Source organism: Scyliorhinus torazame, chromosome 26 (genome assembly GCF_047496885.1).
Source record: "Scyliorhinus torazame isolate Kashiwa2021f chromosome 26, sScyTor2.1, whole genome shotgun sequence".
NCBI classification, from domain to species: domain Eukaryota; kingdom Metazoa; phylum Chordata; class Chondrichthyes; order Carcharhiniformes; family Scyliorhinidae; genus Scyliorhinus; species Scyliorhinus torazame.
This window is the reverse complement of record NC_092732.1, coordinates 34,097,183-34,120,580: the sequence shown is the minus strand read 5'-3', so window position 1 is coordinate 34,120,580 and position 23,398 is coordinate 34,097,183. Positions and strand designations below refer to the sequence as shown.

The 23,398-nt window shown below is 53.7% G+C and overlaps 1 protein-coding gene across 1 annotated transcript in view; it reads right to left on the bottom strand.

Annotated features, from left to right (window-relative positions):
• Nucleotides 1-8,223: 8,223 nt before the first annotated feature.
• LOC140402955 (aquaporin-10-like) overlaps nt 8,224-23,398 on the bottom strand; it is a 198,977-nt gene continuing 183,802 nt past the window's right edge. The window contains exons 6-7 of the mRNA XM_072490603.1: nt 15,611-15,828; nt 8,224-8,464 (exon numbers count right to left, since the gene is read on the bottom strand). Coding sequence (XP_072346704.1) covers nt 8,278-8,464; nt 15,611-15,828 — 405 coding nt within the window. The 3' untranslated portion in view covers nt 8,224-8,277. The remainder of the gene's footprint in view (nt 8,465-15,610; nt 15,829-23,398) is intronic.

Sequence of the window (23,398 nt, the reverse complement as noted above, 5' to 3'; positions counted from 1 at the left end):
GTGACTCTTTTTCTAGAAGTCTTTGGCGGATTTGGGAGGATTGTATACCTGCAACAAAAGCATCGCGCATTAACATGTCCGTGTGTTCGTTTGCATTCACCGACGGGCAGCTGCAGGCTCGTCCCAAAATCAGCAGCGCGGCGTAGAACTCGTCCATCGATTCTCCGGGAGCTTGCCGTCTCGTCGCGAGCTGGTAGCGAGCGTAGATTTGGTTAACTGGGCGAACGTAGAGACTTCTCAGTGCTGCGAACGCCGTCTGGAAATCGCGGGTGTCTTCAATGAGGGTGAAAATCTCCGTGCTCACCCTCGAGTGCAGGACCTGCAGTTTTTGTTCGTCTGAGACCCGGCCAGTGGTCGGTCTGAGGTAGGCCTCGAAGCAAGTCTGCCAGTGTTTGAAGGCTGCTGCTGCATTCACTGCGTGGGGGCTGATCCTCAGGCATTCTGGAATGATCCTGAGCTCCATAGTCCTTTTTAGGCACGCTTAATAAATTGTGGCGCACAAAGACTCCGTGAGACAAACAGAGTGAAGTCGATGAGGCTTTATTAAGCGTGTCTGTTCCCCAGCAGCCCGATAGTAAACTGGCCTGCGGGGGAAGGCACCGGCTTCTTATACTTCGCCTTCAGGGCGGAGTATGAGGTCAACGGCCAACCAGGACCCGGGATCTGTCAGCCAATGACATTAGGGCTTCCAGTCCCACATGACCCCCAATACATACTACCACACTGAGGGAGCGCCGCACGGTGGGAGGGTCAGTACTGAGGGAGCGCCGCACTGTCGGAGGGTCAGTACTGAGGGAGTGCCGCACTGTGGGAGGGTCAGTACTGAGGGAGCTACGTACTGTCAGGGGGTTACTCCTGAGGGAGCGTTGCACTGTCGGAGGGTCAGTACTGAGGGAGAGCTGCACTGTCGGAGGGTCACTACTGAGGGAGAGCTGCACTGTGGGAGGGTCAGTACTGAGGGAGTGCTGCACTGAGGCAGCATCGCACTGTCAGATGGTCAGTACTCAGTGAGCGCCACACTGAGCGTCAGTACTGAGGGAGCGCCGCACTGTCTGAGGGTCAGTACTGAGGGAGTGCCGCACTGTCAGAGGGTCAGTACTGAGTGAGTGCCGCACTGACAGAGGGTCAGTTCTGAAGGTGCGCCGCACTGTCGGAGTGTCAGTACTGAGAGAGCGCCGGAATGTGGGAGGATCAGTACTGAGGGATCGCCGCACTGTGGGTGGGTCAGTGCTGAGGGAGTGCCGCATTGTGGGAGGGTCAGTACTGAGGGAGCGCCGCACTGTCGGAGGGTCAGTACTGAGGGTGTGCCGCACTGTGGGAGGTTCAGTACTGAGGGATCACCGTACTGTGGGTGGGTCAGTACTGAGGGAGCGCCGCACTGTCGGAGGGTCAGTACTGAGGGAGTGCCGCACTGTGGGAGGGTCAGTACTGAGGGAGCGTCGCACTGTCAGAGGGTCAGTACTGAGGGAGCGCCGCACTGTGGGAGGGTCAGTACTTAGGGAGCACTGTACTGTGGGAGGGTCAGCACTGAGGGAGCGCCGCACTGTGGGAGGGTCAGTGCTGAGAGAGTGCCGCACTGTGGGAGGGTCAGTACTGAGTGAGCGCCGCACTGTCGGAGGGTCAGTACTGAGTGAGCGCTGCACTGTGGGAGGGTCAGTACTGAGGGAGCGCCGCACTCTGGGAGGGTCAGTCCTGAGGGAGCACCGCACTGTGGGAGGGTCTGTACAGAGGGAGCGCCGCACTCTGGGTCAGTCCTGAGGGAGCGCCGCACTGTGGGAGGGTCAGTACTGAGTGAGCACCGCACTGTGGGAGGGTCAGTACTGAGGGAGTGCCGCACTGTGGGAGCGTCAGTACTGAGGGAGCGCCGCACTGTCAGAGGTTCAGTACTGAGGAACCACCGCACTGCCAGAGGGTCCGTACTGAGGGAGCGGCGCACTGTCGGAGGGTCAGTACTGAGGGAGGTCCGCACTGTCGGATGGTCAGCACCGAGGGAGCGCCGCACTGTGGGAGAGTCAGTACTGAGTGAGCACCGTACTGTGGGAGAGTCAGTACTGAGAGAGCGCCGCACTGTGGGAGGGTCAGTACTGAGTGAGCGCGGCACTGTGGGAGGGTCAGTACTGAGGGAGCACCGCACTGTGGGAGGGTCAGTACTGAGGGAGTGCCGCACTGTCGGAGGGTCAGTACTGAGGGAGCGCCGCACTGTGGGAGGGTCAGTACTGAGAGAGCGCCGCACTGTGGGAGGGTCAGTACTGAGGGAGTGCCGCACTGTCAGAGGGTCAGTACTGAGGGAGTGCCGCACTATCAGAGGGTCAGTACTGAGGAACCGCCGCACTGTCGGAGGGTCAGTACTGAGGGAGTGCCGCACAGTGGGAGTGTCAGTACTGAGGGAGCGCCGCACTGTGGGAGGATCAGTACTGAGGGAGCGCCGCACTGTCGGAGGGTCAGTACTGAGGGAGCGCCGCACTGTTGGACGGTCAGCACTGAGGGAGCGCCGCACTGTGGGCGGGTCAGTACTGAGGGAGCGCCGCACTGTGGGAGGGTCAGTGCTGAGAGAGTGCCGCACTGTGGGAGGGTCAGTACTGAGTGAGCGCCGCACTGTGGGAGGATCAGTGCTGAGGGAGCGCCTCACTGTGGGAGGGTCAGTACCGAGGGAGCGCAGCACTGTGGGGGGGGGGGGGTCAGTACTGAGGGAGTGCCGCACTGTCAGAGGATCAGTACTGAGGGTGCGCCGCACTGTCAGAGGGTCAGTACTGAGGGAGCTACGCACTGTCGGAGGGTTACTACTGAGGGAGCGTTGCACTGTCGGAGGGTCAGTACTGAGGGAGAGCTGCACTGTCGGAGGGTCACTACTGAGGGAGAGCTGCACTGTCGGAGGGTCACTACTGAGGGAGTGCCGCACTGTCGGAGGGTCAGTACTGAGGGAGAGCAGCACTGTGGGAGGGTCAGTACTGAGGGAGTGCTGCACTGAGGGAGCATCGCACTGTCAGATGGTCAGTACTCAGGGAGCGCCACACTGAGCGTCAGTACTGAGGGAGTGCCGCACTGTCAGAGGGTCAGTACTGAGTGAGTGCCGCACTGTCAGAGGGTCAGTTCTGAAGGTGCGCCGCACTGTCGGAGTGACAGTACTGAGAGAGCGCCGCAATGTGGGAGGGTCAGTACTGAGGGATCGCCGCACTGTGGGTGGGTCAGTGCTGAGGGAGTGCCGCACTGTGGGAGGGTCAGTACTGAGGGAGCGCCGCACTGTCGGAGGGTCAGTACTGAGGGAGTGCCGCACTGTGGGAGGTTCAGTACTGAGGGATCGCCGTACTGTGGGTGGGTCAGTACTGAGGGAGCGCCGCACTGTCGGAGGGTCAGTACTGAGGGAGTGCCGCACTGTGGGAGTGTCAGTACTGAGGGAGCGCCGCACTGTCAGAGGGTCAGTTCTGAGGGAGCGCCGCACTGTGGGAGGGTCAGTACTGAGGGAACACCGTACTGTGGGAGGGTCAGTACTGAGGGAGTGCCGCACTATCAGAGGGTCAGTACTGAGGGTGCGCCACACTGTCAGATGGTCAGTACTGAGGGTGCTACGCACTGTCGGAGGGTCACTACTGAGGGAGTGCCGCACTGTCGGAAGGTCAGTACTGAGGGAGAGCTGCACTGTCGGATGGTCACTACTGAGGGAGTGCCGCACTGTCGGAGAGTCAGTACTGAGGGAGTGCTGCACTGAGGGAGCATCGCACTGTCAGATGGTGAGTACTCAGGGAGCGCTACACTGTGGGAGCGTTAATACTGAGGGATCGCCGCACTGTGGGAGGGTCAGTGCTGCGGGAGTGCCACACTGTGGGAGGGTTAGTACTGAGGGAGTGCCACATTGTGGGGGGGTCAGTACTGAGGGAGCGCCGCCCTGTCGGAGGGTCAGTCCTGAGGGAGCGCCGCACTGCCAGAGGGTCAGTACTGAGGGAGCACCGCACTGTGGGAGGGTCTGTACAGAGGGAGCGCCGCACTCTGGGAGGGTCAGTCCTAAGGGAGCGCCGCACTGTGGGAGGGTCAGTACTGAGTGAGCACCGCACTGTGGGAGGGTCAGTACTGAGGGAGTGCCGCACTGTGGGAGGGTCAGTACTGAGGGAGCGCCGCACTGTCAGAGGGTCAGTACTGAGGAACCGCCGCACTTTCAGAGGGTCCGTACTGAGGGAGCGGCGCACTGTCGGAGGGTCAGTACTGAGGGAGCGCCGCACTGTCGGATGGTCAGCAGTGAGGGAGCGCCGCACTGTCAGAGGGTCCGTACTGAGGGAGCGGCGCACTGTCAGAGGGTCAGTACTGAGGTAGCGCCGCACTGTGGGAGAGTCAGTACTGAGGTAGCGCCGCACTGTGGGAGGGTCACTGCTGCGGGAGTGCCACACTGTGGGGGGGTCAGTACTGAGTGAGCGCGGCACTGTGGGAGGGTCAGTACTGATGGAGCGCCGCACTGTGGGAGGGTCAGTACTGAGGGAGTGCCGCACTGTCGGAGGGTCAGTACTGAGGGAGCGCCGCACTGTGGGAGGGTCAGTACTGAGAGAGCGCCGCACTGTGGGAGGGTCAGTACTGAGGGAGTGCCGCACTGTCAGAGGGTCAGTACTGAGGGAGTGCCGCACTATCAGAGGGTCAGTACTGAGGAACCGCCGCACTGTCGGAGGGTCAGTACTGAGGGAGTGCCGCACAGTGGGAGTGTCAGTACTGAGGGAGCGCCGCACTGTGGGAGGATCAGTACTGAGGGAGCGCCGCACTGTCGGAGGGTCAGTACTGAGGGAGCGCCGCTCTGTGGGCGGGTCAGTACTGAGGGAGCGCCGCACTGTGGGAGGGTCAGTGCTGAGAGAGTGCCGCACTGTGGGAGGGTCAGTACTGAGTGAGCGCCGCACTGTGGGAGGGTCAGTACTGAGGGAGCACTGCACTGTGGGAGGATCAGTACTGAGGGAGCGCCGCACTGTCGGAGGGTCAGTACTGAGGGAGCACCGCACTGTGGGAGGGTCAGTACTGGGGGAGCGCTGCACTGTCGGTGGGTCAGTACTGAGGGAGCGTCGCACTGTGGGTGGGTCAGTACTGAGGGAGTGCCGCACTGTCAGAGGGTCAGTACTGAGGGATCGCCGCACTGTGGGAGGGTCAGTACTGAGGGAGCGCCGCACTGTGGGGGGGTCAGTACTGAGGGAGTGCCGCACTGTGGGAGGGTCAGTACTGAGGAATCGCCGCACTGTGGGAGGGTCAGTACCGAGGGAGCGCCGCACTGTGGGAGGGTCAGTACCGAGGGAGCGCAGCACTGTGGGGGGTTCAGTACTGAGGGAGTGCCGCACTGTCAGAGGATCAGTACGGAGGGTGCGCCGCACTGTCAGAGGGTCAGTACTGAGGGAGCTACGCACTGTCGGAGGGTTACTACTGAGGAAGCGTTGCACTGTCGGAGGGTCAGTACTGAGGGAGAGCTGCACTGTCGGAGGGTCACTACTGAGGGAGAGCTGCACTGTCGGAGGGTCACTACTGAGGGAGTGCCGCACTGTCGGAGGGTCAGTACTGAGGGAGAGCTGCACTGTGGGAGGGTCAGTACTGAGGGAGTGCTGCACTGAGGGAGCATCGCACTGTCAGATGGTCAGTACTCAGGGAGCGCCACACTGAGCGTCAGTACTGAGGGAGCGCCGCACTGTCTGAGGGTCAGTACTGAGGGAGTGCCGCACTGTCAGAGGGTCAGTACTGAGTGAGTGCCGCACTGTCAGAGGGTCAGTTCTGAAGGTGCGCCGCACTGTCGGAGTGTCAGTACTGAGAGAGTGCCGCACTGTGGGAGGGTCAGTACTGAGGGAGCGCCGCAATGTGGGAGGGTCAGTACTGAGGGATCACCGTACTGTGGGAGGGTCAGTACTGAGGGAGCGCCGCACTGTGGGGGGGTCAGTACTGAGGGAACGCCGCACTGTGGGAGGGTCAGTACTGAGGGAGCGCCGCACTGTCGGAGGGTCAGTACTGAGGGAGTGCCGCACTGTGGGAGGGTCAGTACTGAGGGAGCGCCGCACTGTCAGAGGGTCAGTACTGAGGGAGCGCCGCACTGTGGGAGGGTCAGTACTGAGGGAGCACCGTACTGTGGGAGGGTCAGCACTGAGGGAGCGCCGCACTGTGGGAGGGTCAGGACTGAGGGAGCGCCGCACTGTGGGAGGGTCAGTGCTGAGAGAGTGCCGCACTGTGGGAGGGTCAGTACTGAGTGAGCGCCGCACTGTCGGATGGTCAGTACTGAGTGAGCGCTGCACTGTCGGAGGGTCAGTACTGAGGGAGCGTCGCACTGTGGGTGGGTCAGTACTGAGGGAGTGCCGCACTGTCAGAGGGTCAGTACTGAGGGATCGCCGCACTGTGCGTGGGTCAGTACTGAGGAATCGCCGCACTGTGGGAGGGTCAGTACTGAGGGAGCGCCGCACTGTGGGAGGGTCAGTACCGAGGGAGCGCAGCACTGTGGGGGGGGTCAGTACTGAGGGAGTGCCGCACTGTCAGAGGATCAGTACTGAGGGTGCGCCGCACTGTCAGAGGGTCAGTACTGAGGGAGCTACGCACTGTTGGAGGGTTACTACTGAGGGAGCGTTGCACTGTCGGAGGGTCAGTACTGAGAGCTGCACTGTCGGAGGGTCACTACTGAGGGAGAGCTGCACTGTCAGAGGGTCACTACTGAGGGAGTGCCGCACTGTCGGAGGGTCAGTACTGAGGGAGTGCTGCACTGAGGGAGCATCGCACTGTCAGATGGTCAGTACTCAGGGAGCGCCACACTGAGCGTCAGTACTGAGGGAGTGCCTAACTGTCAGAGGGTCAGTACTGAGTGAGTGCCGCACTGTCAGAGGGTCAGTTCTGAAAGTGCGCCGCACTGTCGGAGGGTCAGTACTGAGAGAGCGCCGCAATGTGGGAGGGTCAGTACTGAGGGATCGCCGCACTGTGGGTGGGTCAGTGCTGAGGGAGTGCCGCACTGTGGGAGGGTCAGTACTGAGGGAGCGCCGCACTGTCGGAGGGTCAGTACTGAGGGAGTGCCGCACTGTGGGAGGTTCAGTACTGAGGGATCGCCGTACTGTGGGTGGGTCAGCACTGAGGGAGCGCCGCACTGTCGGAGGGTCAGTACTGAGGGAGTGCCGCACTGTGGGAGGGTCAGTACTGAGGGAGCGCCGCACTGTCAGAGGATCAGTACTGAGGGAGTGCCGCACTGTCAGAGGGTCTGTACTGAGGGAGTGCCGCACTGTGGGTGGGTCAGTACTGAGGGAGCGCCGCACTGTGGGAGGGTCAGTATCGAGGGAGCGCCGCACTGTGGGAGGGTCAGTACTGAGGGAGCGCCGCACTGTCAGAGGGTCAGTACTGAGGGAGCGCCGCACTGTGGGAGGGTCAGTACTGAGGGAGCGCCGCACTGTGGGAGCATCAGTACTGAGGGAGCGCCGCACTGTGGGAGGGTCAGTACTGAGGGAGTGCCGCACTGTGGGAGGGTCAGTACTGAGGGAGTGCCGCACTGTGGGAGGGTCAGTACTGAGGGAGTGCCGCACTGTGGGAGGGTCAGTACTGAGGGAGCGCCGCACTGTCAGAGGGTCAGTACTGAGGGAGCGCCGCACTGTCAGAGGGTCAGTACTGAGGGAGTGCCGCACTGTGGGAGGGTCAGTACTGAGGGAGTGCCGCACTGTCAGAGGGTCAGTACTGACGGAGCGCCGCACTGACAGAGGGTCAGTACTGAGGGAGCGCCGCACTGTGGGAGGGTCAGTACTGAGGGAGCGTCGCACTGTGGGAGGGTCAGTACTGAGGGAGCGCCGCACTGACAGAGGGTCAGTACTGAGGGAGTGCCGCACTGTCAGAGGGTCAGTACTGAGGGAGTGCCGCACTGTGGGAGGGTCAGTACTGGGTGTAATCACATTGCTGGCTTTGGGATCTTGCTATTCCTGCTTTGACCCTTCCCACATTGCAACAACGAGCGCACGAAGCAAATGTCATGATTGGCTGTGACCACATTTGGATGCCCTGGGGCGCTATAGAATTGCAAAGCTAGTTTATTCGTCTTAAAGCAGTAACGACTCAGCTGGTAGGCCTTGGTAACCGTGTTTATTGCTCGATATATACATTGCAAACTCGAAGGAAAGACATTTACCTCAGGAAAGTGCACCCAAATGAATGCCCCCTTTGAAATAGAGCATCTCCTGGTGTTCTAAACCCCTCTCCCCATCCCCTACCCTCCCCCCTCCACTCCCATACCCCTCCCCCAAAATAGTTCCCCCTCCAATACCCACTCCACGCCGCCGATACCCCTCCCCATCCCCCGCATGTCCGTTCTTACACAGGCCCCTCGCTGATCGGTTCTGGCTCATCTTCCGTGTCCTGCTTGATCAATTTGGCTTCTGATTCAAGCTCCTTGGTATCCTCGTGGTGCAGATCGATGAGGAGCATGTAGACTAGGGTACCGGCGACACCTCCGATCATGGGGGCGACGATCGGAACCCACCACCATCCGTGACCAGCCCTGCGAGGGACAGGCAATCAGGTCGGCACGTCACTGATTTGCAGAATCATAGACTGGGTTGTATGTTTTCCTAGATAATTACCTTGTGAATTATATTTCATTATGCAATTTAGATGCTGCCAATTTCAAGCTGAACAAAGAACATCGAAAATACAGCACAGAACAGGCCCTTCGGCCCACGATGTTGTGCCGAACCTTTGTCCTAGATTAATCATAGATTATCATTGAATTTACAGTGCAGAAGGAGGCCATTCAGCCCATTGAGTCTGCACCGGCTCTTGGAAAGAGCACCCTACCCAAATTCAACACCTCCACCCAACACCAAGGGCAATTTGGACATTAAGGGCAATTCATCATTGGCCAATTCACCTAACCCGCACATCTTTGGACTGTGGGAGGAAACCGGAGCACCCGGAGGAAACCCATGCACACACGGGGAGGACGTGCAGACTCCGCACAGACAGTGACCCAAGCCGGAATCGAACCTGGGACCCTGGAGCTGTGAAGCAATTGTGCTATCCACAATGCTACCGTGCTGCCCTTAAGAACAAATTAATCTACACTATATAATTTTACCATAACCCATGTACCTATCCAATAGCTGCTTGAAGGTCCCTAATGTTTCCGACTCAACTACTTCCACAGGCAGTGCATTCCATGCCCCCACTACTCTCTGGGTAAAGAACCTACCTCTGATATCCCTCCTATATCTTCCACCTTTCACCTTAAATTTATGTCCCCTTGTAATGGTTTGTTCCACCCGGGGAAAAAGTCTCTGACTGTCTACTCTATCTATTCCCCTGATCATCTTATAAACCTCTATCAAGTCGCCCCTCATCCTTCTCCGTTCTGATGAGAAAAGGCCTAGCACCCTCAACCTTTCCTCGTAAGACCTACTCTCCATTCCAGGTAACATCCTGGTAAATCTTCTTTGCACCTTTTCCAAAGCTTCCACATCCTTCCTAAAATGAGGCGACCAGAACTGTACACAGTACTCCAAATGTGGCCTTACCAAAGTTTTGTACAGCTGCATCATCACCTCACGGCTCTTAAATTCAATCCCTCTGTTAATGAACGTGAGCACACCATAGGCCTTCTTCACAGCTCTATCCACTTGAGTGGCAACTTCCAAACTATGTATGAACATAGACCCCAAGATCTCTCTGCTCCTCCACATTGCCAAGAACTCTACCGTTAACCCTGTATTCCGCATTCATATTTGTCCTTCCAAAATGGACAACCTCACACTTTTCAGGGTTAAACTTCATCTGCCACTTCTCAGCCCAGCTCTGCATCCTATCTATGTCTCTTTGCAGCCGACAACAGCCCTCCTTACTATCCACAACTCCACCAATCTTCGTATCATCTGCAAATTTACTGACCCACCCTTCAACTCCCTCATCCAAGTCATTAATGAAAATTACAAACAGCAGAGGACCCAGAACTGATCCCTGCGGTACGCCACTGGTAACTGGGATCCAGGCTGAATATTTGCCATCCACCACCACTCTCTGACTTCTATCGGTTAGCCAGTTCGTTATCCAACTGGCCAAATTTCCCACTATCCCATGCCTCCTTACTTTCTGCAGAAGCCTACCATGGGGAACTTTATCAAATGCCTTACTAAAATCCATGTACACTACATCCACTGCTTTACCTTCATCCACATGCTTGGTCACCCCCTCAAAGAATTTAATAAGATTTGTAAGGCAAGACCTACCCCTCACAAATCCGTGCTGACTATCCCTAATCAAGCAGTGTCTTTCCAGATGCTCAGAAATCCTATCCTTCAGTACCCTTTCCATTACTTTGCCTACCACCGAAGTAAGACTAACTGGCCTGTAATTCCCAGGGTTATCCCTAGGCCCTTTTTTGAACAGGGGCACGACATTCGCCACTCTCCAATCCCCTGGTACCACCCCTGTTGACAGTGAGGACGAAAAGATCATTGCCAACGGCTCTGCAATTTCATCTCTTGCTTCCCATAGAATCCTTGGATATATCCCGTCAGGCCCGGGGGACTTGTCTATCCTCAAGTTTTTCAAAATGCCCAACACATCTTCCTTCCTAACAAGTATTTCCTCGAGCTTACCAGTCTGTTTCACACTGTCCTCTCCAACAATATCGCCCCTCTTATTTGTAAATACAGAAGAAAAGTACTCGTTCAAGACCTCTCCTATCTCTTCAGACTCAATACACAATCTCCCGCTACTGTCCTTGATCGGACCTACCCTCGCTCTAGTCATTCTCATATTTCTCACATATGTGTAAAAGGCCTTGGGGTTTTCCTTGATCCTACCCGCCAAAGATTGTTCATGCCCTCTCTTAGCTCTCCTAATCCCTTTCTTCAGTTCCCTCCTGGCTATCTTGTATCCCTCCAATGCCCTGTCTGAACCTTGTTTCCTCAGCCTTACATAAGTCTCCTTTTTCCTCTTAACAAGACATTCAGCCTCTCTTGTCAACCATGGTTCCCTCACTCGACCATCTCTTCCCTGCCTGACAGGGACATACATATCAAGGACACATTTCACTTGTGTCCTTCCCTGATAGCCTATGTTCCCAACTTATGCACTTCAATTCTTGTCTGACAACATCGTATTTACCCTTCCCCCAATTGTAAACCTTGCCCTGTTGCACGCACCTATCCCTCTCCATTACTAAAGTGAAAGTCACAGAATTGTGGTCACTGTCTCCAAAATGCTCCCCCACTAACAAATCTATCACTTGCCCTGGTTCATTACCAAGTACTAAATCCAATATTGCCCCTCCTCTGGTCGGACAATCTACATACTGTGTTAGAAAAGCTTCCTGGACACACTGCACAAACACCACCCCATCCAAACTATTTGATCTAAAGAGTTTCCGCTCAATATTTGGGAAGTTAAAGTCACCCATGACTACTACCCTGTGACTTCTTCATCTTTCCAAAATCTGTTTCCCAATCTGTTCCTCCACATCTCTGCTACTATTGGGGGGCCTATAGAAAACGACTTCAACCCATACTACCTCATTCGGGTGATACTCCTCGAACTGCCTTTCTGCAGCTGTTATACTATCTCTAATTAACAATGGAATTGAAGTATACACACTTCAACCCATCTCCGTGCCTGCAAGTACTCTCCTTTGTCAGTGTTCCCTTCCCCACTGCCTCACTACACGCTTTGGCGTCCTGAATATCGGCTACCTTAGTTGCTGGACTACAAATCCGGTTCCCATTCCCCTGCCAAATTAGTTTAAACCCTCCCGAAGAGTACTGGAAAACCTCCCTCCCAGGATATTGGTGCCCCTCTGGTTCAGATGCAACCCGTCCTGCTTGTACAGGTCCCACCTTCCCCAGAATGCGCTCCAATTATCCAAATACCTGAAGCCCTCCCTCCTACACCATTCTTGCAGCCACGTGTTCAGCTGCACTCTCTCCCTATTCCTAGCCTCGCAATCACGTGGCACCGGCAACAAACCAGAGATGACAACTCTGTCTGTCCTGGCTTTTAACTTCCAGCCTAACTCCCTGTAGCGCACGAAATTGTAGCGCACAAAGACTCCGTGAGACGAATAGAGTGAAGTCGATGAGGCTTTATTAAGCGTGTCTGTTCCCCCGCAGCTCGATAGTAGAATGGCCTGCGGGGGAGGACTCCGGCTTCTTATACTCCGCCTTCAGGGCGGAGCTAGAGGTCAACGGCCAACCAGGACCCGGGATCTGTCAGCCAATGACATTAGGGCTTCCAGTCCCACATGACCCCTAATACATACTACCACACTCCCTAAACTCGTTTATTACCTCCACACCCCTTTTCCTACCTATGTCGTTGGTACCAATGTGCACCACGACTTCTGGCTGCTCCCCCTCCCCCTTAAGGATCCTGAAGACACGATCCGAGACATCCCTGGCCCTGGCACCTGGGAGGCAACATACCTTCCGCGAGTCTCGCTCGCAACCACAGAATCTCCTATCTATTCCCCTAACCATTGAATCTCCTATTACTATTGCTTTTCTATTCTCCCCCCTTCCCTTCTGAGCCCCAGAGCCAGACTCAGTGCCAGAGACCTGGCCGCTAGGGCCTTCCCCCGGTAGGTCATCCCCCCCAACAGCATCCAAAATGGTATACTTGTTTTGAAGGGGAACGGCCACGAGGGATCCCTGCACTGTCTGCCTGTTTGTTTTTTTCCCCCTGACTGTAACCCAGCTATTCTTGTCCTGTACCTTGGGTGTGGTTACCTCCCTGTAACTCTTCTCAATCACCCCCTCTGCCTCCCGGATGATCCGAAGTTCATCCAGCTTCAGCTCCAGTTCCCTAACACGGTCTTTGAGGAGCTGAAGTTGGGTGCACTTCCCGCAGGTATAGTCAGTGGGGACACCGGTGGTATCCCTCACCACCCACATCCTACAGGAGGAGCATGTAACTGGCCTAGCCTCCATCCCCTCTTACCTGACAGAATATAGCTGCCCTGTGGACTAACTAGATCTCCGCCCTCCGACTCTGCTCCCAGTCAGCTACACTTTCTGTAAATCCTGGCTCTCTTCTCACTCTTTGCGGAAATGTCGGAAACAAAATGAAAGGAGCACCTTACTCCCTCCTCACCTAACTCCCTTGGTCACCAAACTCTTACTATAGCACTCAAAATGCACCAAATTCAGCACTCCCTCGGTCACCAAACTCTTACTATAGCACTCAAAATGCACCAAATTCAGCACTCAGTGCAAACAAAGTCTGCACTGTAGGGGATCACTTTTATACTGTGAATCTAGCCTCTGAAAACTGGCCTAATCCAATTAACTAATTAACAAGCTCCAGCTGCAAGTGCCTACAAGTAGAAGCTTGTTTAAAGCTGATTGAAAATTCACCTTCTTCGAAACCAAACAGCAACTTTTAAGTTAATTATCTAAATAAAAGAAAGACTAAACTTTAGATAAAAATGAAGCCTTATACTCCCTCGGTCACCAAACTCTTACTATAGCACTCAAAATGCACCAAATCCAGCACTCAGTGCTGACCGCTGCAGAATCACTCAAGCGTGAAGGGAAGTGATTAGAAAGCACTTAACCCTCTTTGAAGTGGTCCAGGAGCTGTCAATCAAAGCTGGATGCTTTACAAACATTGCGGTTGGAGCACTTAAGAGTTGCTCTCCCGTGGAGGGAGGTGAATGGAGCAATGCGGACAGCTAGGTGGTGTGTGTGCATGTGTGTGTGTGTGTGTGTAAACTGTCAATCGCAGCCTAGTATAGTCAATTTCAAAGGGAAATGAATGAATTGCTTGCAGATCAAAGATCTGAGGGGGTTGAAACTCAACTGATTGGCTTTCTATTCCCAGAATTGACGGGTGCAGCTTTGTGTGCCTGAGTCAGCAGGTGTGTTTCCCAGGTGAGTGCTAAAGCAGCAATGTTTTTTACTGCCTTGGTCTAGACTGACCTCGAGCTTCGAGACAGGGATCTCTCTTCTGGGCATCTGTGGGAGGTCTCTTTATTTAGGGGGTCTCCCTTGGGGTCTATTTATTTAGGGGGTTTCTGGGGAGAGGCATTGGGGGGGTTCTGGTGGGGGGGGGGCAGTTCTTGCAAATGTGGGCGTGAGGATGGCCCTGAGATGGACTTTCAGGGCAACTCCCTTCAGGAATTACCCCCCTTCCCCTGACCCACCGCAAGGTCCATTGCGTCAGGTCCACGCTTGTCAAGACCAGGGGAAGCTCAACCGGGCCCAGGCAATACGGGGCCCGGCCCGCTAACCAGCTGCAAATGGACCCATTGGCGCGGGGCGTGAACCTTGACCCCGACACCAGCCGGAAGCCGGAGCATCCGCAATGGATCGGTGCCCGTTGCCAATCCTGAATTCTCCGACTCATTGGGAACTCTGTAGGGAATCTCACCCAATCTGTAAATGTTCTAATTCTATGTAAATGCATTGATAATTCTATTTACTATGTAAATTATCTGCAATTCTATGTAAATACCTTATAAATTCTGTATCATTAATTAAATATGTAATTCCATTGCGAATTCCGTAGTAATTTGTAAAATATATGTAATTCTATGTAAATACATTGTGATTGCCGTGTCATTATGTTAATTTTATGCAACTGTATGTAAATACGACAAGAATGCCATGTCACCATGTTAATTTTATGAAATTGTATGTAAATATCCCGCGAATGCCATCTCATTATGTTAATTTTATGCAATTATATGTAAATACATTGTGCATGCCATTTCATTATTTCAATACTATCTAAAAACCTTGAGAATATAATGTCATTATGTTAATTGTATGCAATTGTTTGTAAATACATTGGGAATGCCATCTCATTATGTTAATTTTATGTAAATACCGTGAGAATGACATGGCGTTATGATATTTCTATGCAATTATATGTATATACCTAGGGAATGACATGTCATTATGTTAATTTAATGTAAATACCTTGGGTCTGCCATATCATTATGATAATTTAATGTAAATACCTTGAGAATGTCATGGCATTATGATACCTTTATGTAAATATATGTAAATACACAGGGAATGACATGCCATTATGTTAATTTAATGTAAATGCTTTGGGATTGGCAAGTCATTATGATAATTTCATGTAAATGCCTTGGGATTGCCATGACATTATGTTAATTTAATGTAAATACCTTGAGATTGCCACGTCATTATGTTAATTTAATGTGAATACCTTGGGGTTGCCATGTGATTATATTAATTTAATGTGAATACCTTGGGATTGCCAGGTCATTACGTTAATTTCATGTAAATACCTTGGGTTTGCCAGGTCATTATGTCAATTTTGTGTAAATACCTTAGGATTGCCATGCCATTATGTTAATTTCATGTAAATGTCTTGGGATTGCCATGTCATTATGGTAATTTCATGTAAATATCTTGGGATTGCTATGTCATTATGTTACTTTCATGTAAATGTCTTGGGATTGCCATGTCATTATGTTAATTTCATGTGAATAACTTGGGATTGCCACGTCATTATGTTAATTTCATGTGAATAACTTGGGATTGTCATGTCATTATGCTAATGCAATGCAATTGTATGTAAATGCTTGGCGACTTGTGTGTCAATTTGTCAATTTCCTGTAACTTCCCTGTGGATTCGACGTAACGTTCTGTAAATTGTATGTACATTCCGTGTGCTGGGAACTTACGTGAAAACCTCGGAGCCCCACCCAGCCACAAAGGTGAACATCCTCGGGCCGAAATCTCTGGCTGGATTGATGGCGTAGCCAGTGTTGGCGCCCATGGAAAGTCCAATGACCAGCACTGATACCGCGATCATGGGCGGCTGTAAAAATGGCGGCACAGCCGCGTTTTTGCTGTCCAAAACGCACAGGATGCAGATTAGCAAAACGGCGGTAGCAATTACCTGTGGAGGGAGTCACGGGATCAGTAAATTAACACCTGCTCCAGGTTTATTCAAGGACCGTAACGCAGTCCTGTCACTGAGACAGAATCAGACAGGAACATAGATTTACATAGAATTTACAGTGCAGAAGGAGGCCATTCGGCCCATCGAGTCTGCACTGGCTCTTGGAAAGAGCACCCTACCCAAGCCCACACCTCCACCCTATCCCCATAACCCAATAACCCCACTCAACCAACATTAAGGGCAATTTTGGACACTAAGGGACAATTTAGCACAGCCAATCCACCTAACCTGCACATCTTTGGACACTAAGGGACAATTTAGCACGGCCAATCCACCTAACCTGCACATCTTTGGACACTAAGGGACAATTTAGCACGGCCAATCCACCTAACCTGCACATCTTTGGACACTAAGGGACAATTTAGCACGGCCAATCCACCTAACCTGCACATCTTTGGACACTAAGGGGCAATTTAGCACGGCCAATCCACCTAACCTGCACATCTTTGGACACTAAGGGACAATTTAGCACGGCCAATCCACCTAACCTGTACATCTTTGGACACTAAGGGGCAATTTAGCACGGCCAATCCACCTAACCTGCACATCTTTGGACACTAAGGGACAATTTAGCACGGCCAATCCACCTAACCTGCACATCTTTGGACACTAAGGGACAATTTAGCACGGCCAATCCACCTAACCTGCACATCTTTGGACACTAAGGGGCAATTTAGCACGGCCAATCCACCTAACCTGCACATCTTTGGACACTAAGGGACAATTTAGCACGGCCAATCCACCTAACCTGCACATCTTTGGACACTAAGGGACAATTTAGCACGGCCAATCCACCTAACCCGCACATCTTTGGACACTAAGGGACAATTTAGCACGGCCAATCCACCTAACCTGTACATCTTTGGACACTAAGGGGCAATTTAGCACGGCCAATCCACCTAACCTGCACATCATTGGACACTAAGGGCAATTTATCACGGCCAATCCACCTAACCTGCACATCTTTGGACACTAAGGGGCAATTTAGCACGGCCAATCCACCTAACCCGCACATCTTTGGACACTAAGGGGCAATTTAGCATGGCCAATCCACCTAACTGGCACATCTTTGGACACTAAGGGACAACTTAGCACAGCCAATCCACCTAACCTGTACATCTTTGGACACTAAGGGCAATTTAGCACGGCCAATCCACCTAACCTGCTCATCTTTGGACACTAAGGGGCAATTTAGCACGGCCAATCCACCTAACCTGCACATCTTTGGACACTAAGGGACAATTTTGCACGGCCAATCCACCCAACCTGTACATCTTTGGACACTAAGGGCCAATTTAGCATGGCCAATCCACCTAACCGGCACATCTTTGGACACTAAGGGACAATTTAGCACGGCCAATCCACCTAACCTGTACATCTTTGGACACTAAGGGGCAATTTAGCACGGCCAATCCACCCAACCTGCACATCTTTGGACACTAAGGGACAATTTAGCACGGCCAATCCACCTAACCGGCACCTTCTTTGGACACTAAGGGGCAATTTAGCGCGGCCAATCCACCCAACCTGTACATCTTTGGACACTAAGGGGCAATTTAGCACGGCCAATCCACCTAACCGGCACATCTTTGGACACTAAGGGACAATTTAGCACGGCCAATCCACCTAACTGGCACATCTTTGGACACTAAGGGACAACTTAGCACAGCCAATCCACCTAACCTGCACATCTTTGGACACTAAGGGGCAATTTAGCACGGCCAATCCACCTAACCTGCACATCTTTGGACACTAAGGGGCAATTTAGCACGGCCAATCCACCTAACCTGCACATCTTTGGACACTAAGGGACAACTTAGCACAGCCAATCCACCTAACCTGCACATCTTTGGACACTAAGGGACAATTTAGCACGGCCAATCCACCCAACCTGTACATCTTTGGACACTAAGGGGCAATTTAGCACGGCCAATCCACCTAACCGGCACATCTTTGGACACTAAGGGACAATTTAGCACGGCCAATCCACCTAACTGGCACATCTTTGGACACTAAGGGACAACTTAGCACAGCCAATCCACCTAACCTGTACATCTTTGGACACTAAGGGGCAATTTAGCATGGCCAATCCACCTAACTGGCACATCTTTGGACACTAAGGGACAATTTAGCACGGCCAATCCACCTAACCCGCACATCTTTGGACACTAAGGGACAATTTAGCACTGCCAATCCACCTAACCTGAACATCTTTGGACACTAAGGGACAATTTAGCACAGCCAATCCACCTAACCTGTACATCTTTGGACACTAAGGGACAATTTAGCACGGCCAATCCACCTAACCTGTACATCTTTGGACACTAAGGGGCAATTTAGCACGGCCAATCCACCTAACCTGCACATCTTTGGACACTAAGGGGCAATTTAGCACGGCCAATCCACCTAACTGGCACATCTTTGGACACTAAGGGACAACTTAGCACAGCCAATCCACCTAACCTGCACATCTTTGGACATGAAGGGACAATTTAGCACGGCCAATCCACCTAACCTGCACATCTTTGGACACGAAGGGACAATTTAGCACGGCCAATCCACCTAACCGGCACATCTTTGGACACTAAGGGACAATTTAGCACGGCCAATCCACCTAACCTATACATCTTTGGACACTAAGGGACAATTTAGCACGGCCAATCCACCTAACCCGCACATCTTTGGACACTAAGGGACAATTTAGCACGGCCAATCCACCTAACCTGCACATCTTTGGACACTAAGGGACAATTTAGCACGGCCAATCCACCTAACCCGCACATCTTTGGACACTAAGGGACAATTTAGCACAGCCAATCCACCTAACCCGCACATCTTTGGACACTAAGGGACAATTTAGCACGGCCAATCCACCTAACCCGCACATCTTTGGACACTAAGGGACAATTTAGCACGGCCAATCCACCTAACCTGCACATCTTTGGACACTAAGGGGCAATTTAGCACGGCCAATCCACCTAACCTGCACATCTTTGGACACTAAGGGACAATTTAGCACGGCCAATCCACCTAACCTGCACATCTTTGGACATGAAGGGACAATTTAGCACGGCCAATCCACCTAACCTGCACATCTTTGGACACTAAGGGACAATTTAGCACGGCCAATCCACCTAACCCGCACATCTTTGGACACTAAGGGACAATTTAGCACGGCCAATCCACCTAACCCGCACATCTTTGGACACTAAGGGACAATTTAGCATGGCTAACCACTGTGCTACCGTGCAGGAGTTCCTCAAGGTTCACTCACGGGATATGGGCCCTCGCTGGCCAGGCCCAGGACTGATCGCCCCTCCCTAGTTGCCCCTCGAGAAGGTGGTGGGTGAGCCGCCATCTTGAACCCGCTGCAGTCCGGTGTAGTGTAGGTACACCCACCGTGCTGTTAGGCACCAGAGTCATGTGTCAACGCTGGAGGCTTTCAAAAAGCCAGGGAGATCGGTATTAAGGAGAGGCAGGGAAAGAGAGAGAGAGAGAGGGAGTGAGAGAGAGACAGAGAGAGAGAGAGATGAAGGGAGATAGAGAGAGAGGGAGAGAGAGAAACAATGAGAGACATGTCATGATATTCAAGTGAACATCACAACACATACATAATGATAGACAGAGCAACGGACCAATTAGCACACATAACACGACAGCCAATCACAGACCAGAGCAGATACAGTATAAAACAAGAAACACGACACTTCCTGGGCAGTCCATCAGGAGACGGCACAGGGCCAGGACCTCATAGCAAGACACTCACACAGTCACAACGTGCTGAGTACCAAGTCTGATGTATAAATAGTTTAATGGAATAAAACTGGGTTGTACCAATCGCAACCGTGTTGGTTTGTCCGTACCTCAGAGCACCCAACACTTCATGGTACCAGGAGTGAATCGATACCTACCGGCAAATCTGCCATCCTGAGCCATGGACACCCTCAACAAACCGCAGCCGTTGCAAGTCGCTGGGAACCTTGGCACAAATTGGAAGCTCTTCAAGCAGCGCTTCGAACACTTCATGCAGGCCAACGAAAAACAGGGTGCCTCGGACGGCACGAAGATTGCCATGCTCCTCACTACCGCAAGTCAGCACGCCATCGATGTATACAACTCCTTGGTGTTCGCGGAAGGCGAGGACAAAGCTCAGTATGACACGGTCCTCCTCCAGCTCGACAAGCACTTCAACGTTGAGGCCAACGACAGCTTTGAGAGGTATGTCTTCCAGCAGCGCCTGCAAGGTAAGGATGAGCTCTTTCAGTCCTTCCTGACGCACCTCAGCATACTCGCGCAGTCCTGCGGTTACGGCACCACCTCAGAGTCCGTGATCCGGGACCAGATCGTTTTTGGCGTTGCCTCCAGTGGCCTACGCCAGCAGCTTCTAAAAATTAAAGGCCTGACCTTAGCATCTGCAGTTGAAGCCTGTGTCCTGCATGAGAACGCGACCAGCCGCTATGCCCAATTTCAGGCGACCGAATCGGCGCGGAGGGGGGTCCCACCCGACCGGATCGGAGAGCCAGGCCGCCCACGAGGCCGAACGGGTCCAGGCAATCGAGTTTCTCCCGGCCCGCGGCCCGGACGAGGGCGGCCGTTTCGCGCGCTTTTTGAGGCCTCCCGCGTTTGCGCGCGCCAAAACCTACGGCAACACTGAGGGATGCACTGCGCAGGCGCGCCCGACGCAAGACCGAACTGCGCATGCGCAGTGGCGTAACGAACGCCATGACGTCACGACGTGCGGCAACTGTGGAGCTGCACATTTTAAAGGGCAATGTCCTGCAAAAACCCCGACAATGCCTACGCTGTGGCAAGATGGGCCACTACGCTGCTTACTGTCGAGCGGCTCAACCTGTGGATCTTCCACATCTCCGACAACCTCGCAGACACGTGCGGACCATTCAGCCTCCACATCACAACATCCAAACCGACGACAAAGATGACCAAGACGCCTTCCGGGTTGCGGTCATTGATGGGAACCGGGTCAACACCTTCAATCCGGGCGATGAATGGAGTGCCACCCTGACGGTCAACCGATCGCCGATCACTTTCCGCCTGGACACTGGCGCCTCCGCCAACCTCATAGCATGGTCCACCTTCTACGCCATGAAGGTCAGACCACCAATCCGGCCATCCTGGTGCAAGATGGTCGACTACAACGGGAACGTTATCCCGGCCATGGGATCCTGCCAGCTCCAGGTGACACACAACACACACACGGCCACACTCTCGTTCGAGATAGTCGGCTCATCGAAGGACTCCCTGCTGGGCGCACAGGCATGCAAGGCTCTCCACCTCGTGCAACGAGTCCACTCTCTCTCTCCAGACGGCACGTCTGACTTCCCGGATGCAGACTTCAGGGCACAGCCCCAATCGCTCCTCGCCTACAACCAGGAGGCATTCGAGGGCATGGGAACACTGCCATACACCTACCGAATTCGCCTCAACCCGGACGCCATCCCGGTCGTTCACGCACCTCGCAGGGTTCCTGCGCCACTCAAAGACCGCCTCAAGCAGCAGCTGCAGGATCTCCAGGACCAAGGGGTCCTATCCAGGGTCACGGAACCCACGCCGTGGGTCAGCTCCATGGTGTGTGTCAAGAAGCCCTCCGGCGAGCTCCGTATCTGTATTGACCCCAAAGACCTCAATAATAATATCATGAGGGAACATTATCCCATACCCAAACGGGAGGAGATCACCAGTGAAATAGCCCAGACGAAGATATTCACCAAACTGGATGCTTCTAAAGGATTTTGGCAGATCCAACTGGACCCGTCCAGCCGAAAGCTATGCACCTTCAACACCCCTTTCGGCAGATTCTGCTACAACCGGATGCCATTTGGCATCATCTCGGCATCCAAGGTCTTCCACAGAATAATGGAGCAGATGATGGAAGCCATCGAAGGGGTGCGCATATATGTGGACGATGTCATCATCTGGTCCACCACACCGCAGGAGCACATACATCGTCTCCAATGCGTTTTTGCCCGCATACGGGAAAACGGCCTGCGCCTCAACCGAGCCAAGTGCGCCTTTGGCCAGACCGAGTTGAAGTTCCTGGGGGACCATATCTCCCGGTCAGGGGTCCGTCCGGATGCAGACAAGATGAGCGCCATCACAGCCATGCCGCAGCCGGCCGACAAGAAGGCTGTCCTACGCTTCCTGGGCATGGTCAACTTCCTGGGGAAGCTCATTCCCAACCTTGCCTCCCACACAACGGCTCTGCGCCACCTCGTCAAAAAATCCACAGAGTTCCAGTGGCAACACACACACCAGCTGGAATGGGAGGAGCTCAAACTCAAACTCACCACGGCACCAGTGTTGGCGTTCTTCGACACGTCTCGTCCCACCGAAATCTCAACTGATGCCAGCCAATCCGGCATTGGAGCAGTGCTCCTGCAGAGGGATGACACGGCATCATGGGCCCCAGTGGCCTACGCATCGCGGGCCATGACCCCCACAGAGCAGCGCTACACGCAAATCGAAAAGGAGTGCCTGGGCTTGCTAACCGGTTTGGACAAGTTCCATGATTACGTCTATGGTCTTCCACGGTTCACGGTCGAAACTGACCACCGCCCCCTGGTCAGCATCATAAACAAGGACCTGAACGAGATGACCCCTCGCCTCCAGCGCATCCTACTTAAACTCAGGAGGTACGACTTCCAACTGGTCTACACTCCAGGGAAGGACCTCATCGTGGCGGATGCCCTATCCAGAGCAGTGAGCACGCCACCAGATGCGGAGGGGTTTGTATGTCAGGTCGAGGCACAGGTGGCTTTCACATCGGCAAATCTGCCGGCTGACGACTCCAGTCTGTCCCGTATCCGCCGGGAGACTGCGGCCGACCCCCTTCTGCAGCGAGTGAATCGCCACATGACGGGAGGATGGCTCAAAGGGCAGTGCCCGCAGTTCTACAATGTCCGAGACGACCTGGCCGTCATTGATGGTGTCCTTCTGAAGCTGGACCGGATTGTGATTCCGCACAGCATGCGCCAGCTGGTTCTCGACCAACTACACGAAGGCCACTTGGGGGTCGAGAAGTGCAGACGGAGGGCCCGAGAGGCGGTATACTGGCCGGGCATCAGTGACGATATTGCCAACATGGTGATCAACTGCACAACCTGCCAAAGGTTTCAGCCGGCGCAACCTCCTGAGACACTTCTGCCCCATGAGCTGGTGACGTCCCCCTGGGCGAAGGTGGGTGTCGACCTATTTCACGCGCTCGGCATGGACTATGTTATCATAGTTGACTACTTCTCAAACTACCCAGAAGTCATACGCCTACATGATCTGACGTCGTCTGCTGTCATCAGGGCCTGCAAAGACACCTTCGCTCACCACGGCATTCCGATGACTGTCATGTCGGACAATGGGCCCTGTTTTGCCAGCCATGAATGGTCGTCCTTTGCGGCCTCGTATGGCTTCACACACGTGACGTCCAGCCCTCTGCATCCCCAGTCCAATGGAAAGGCGGAGAAGGGCGTTCACATTGCCAAGCGGCTCCTCTGCA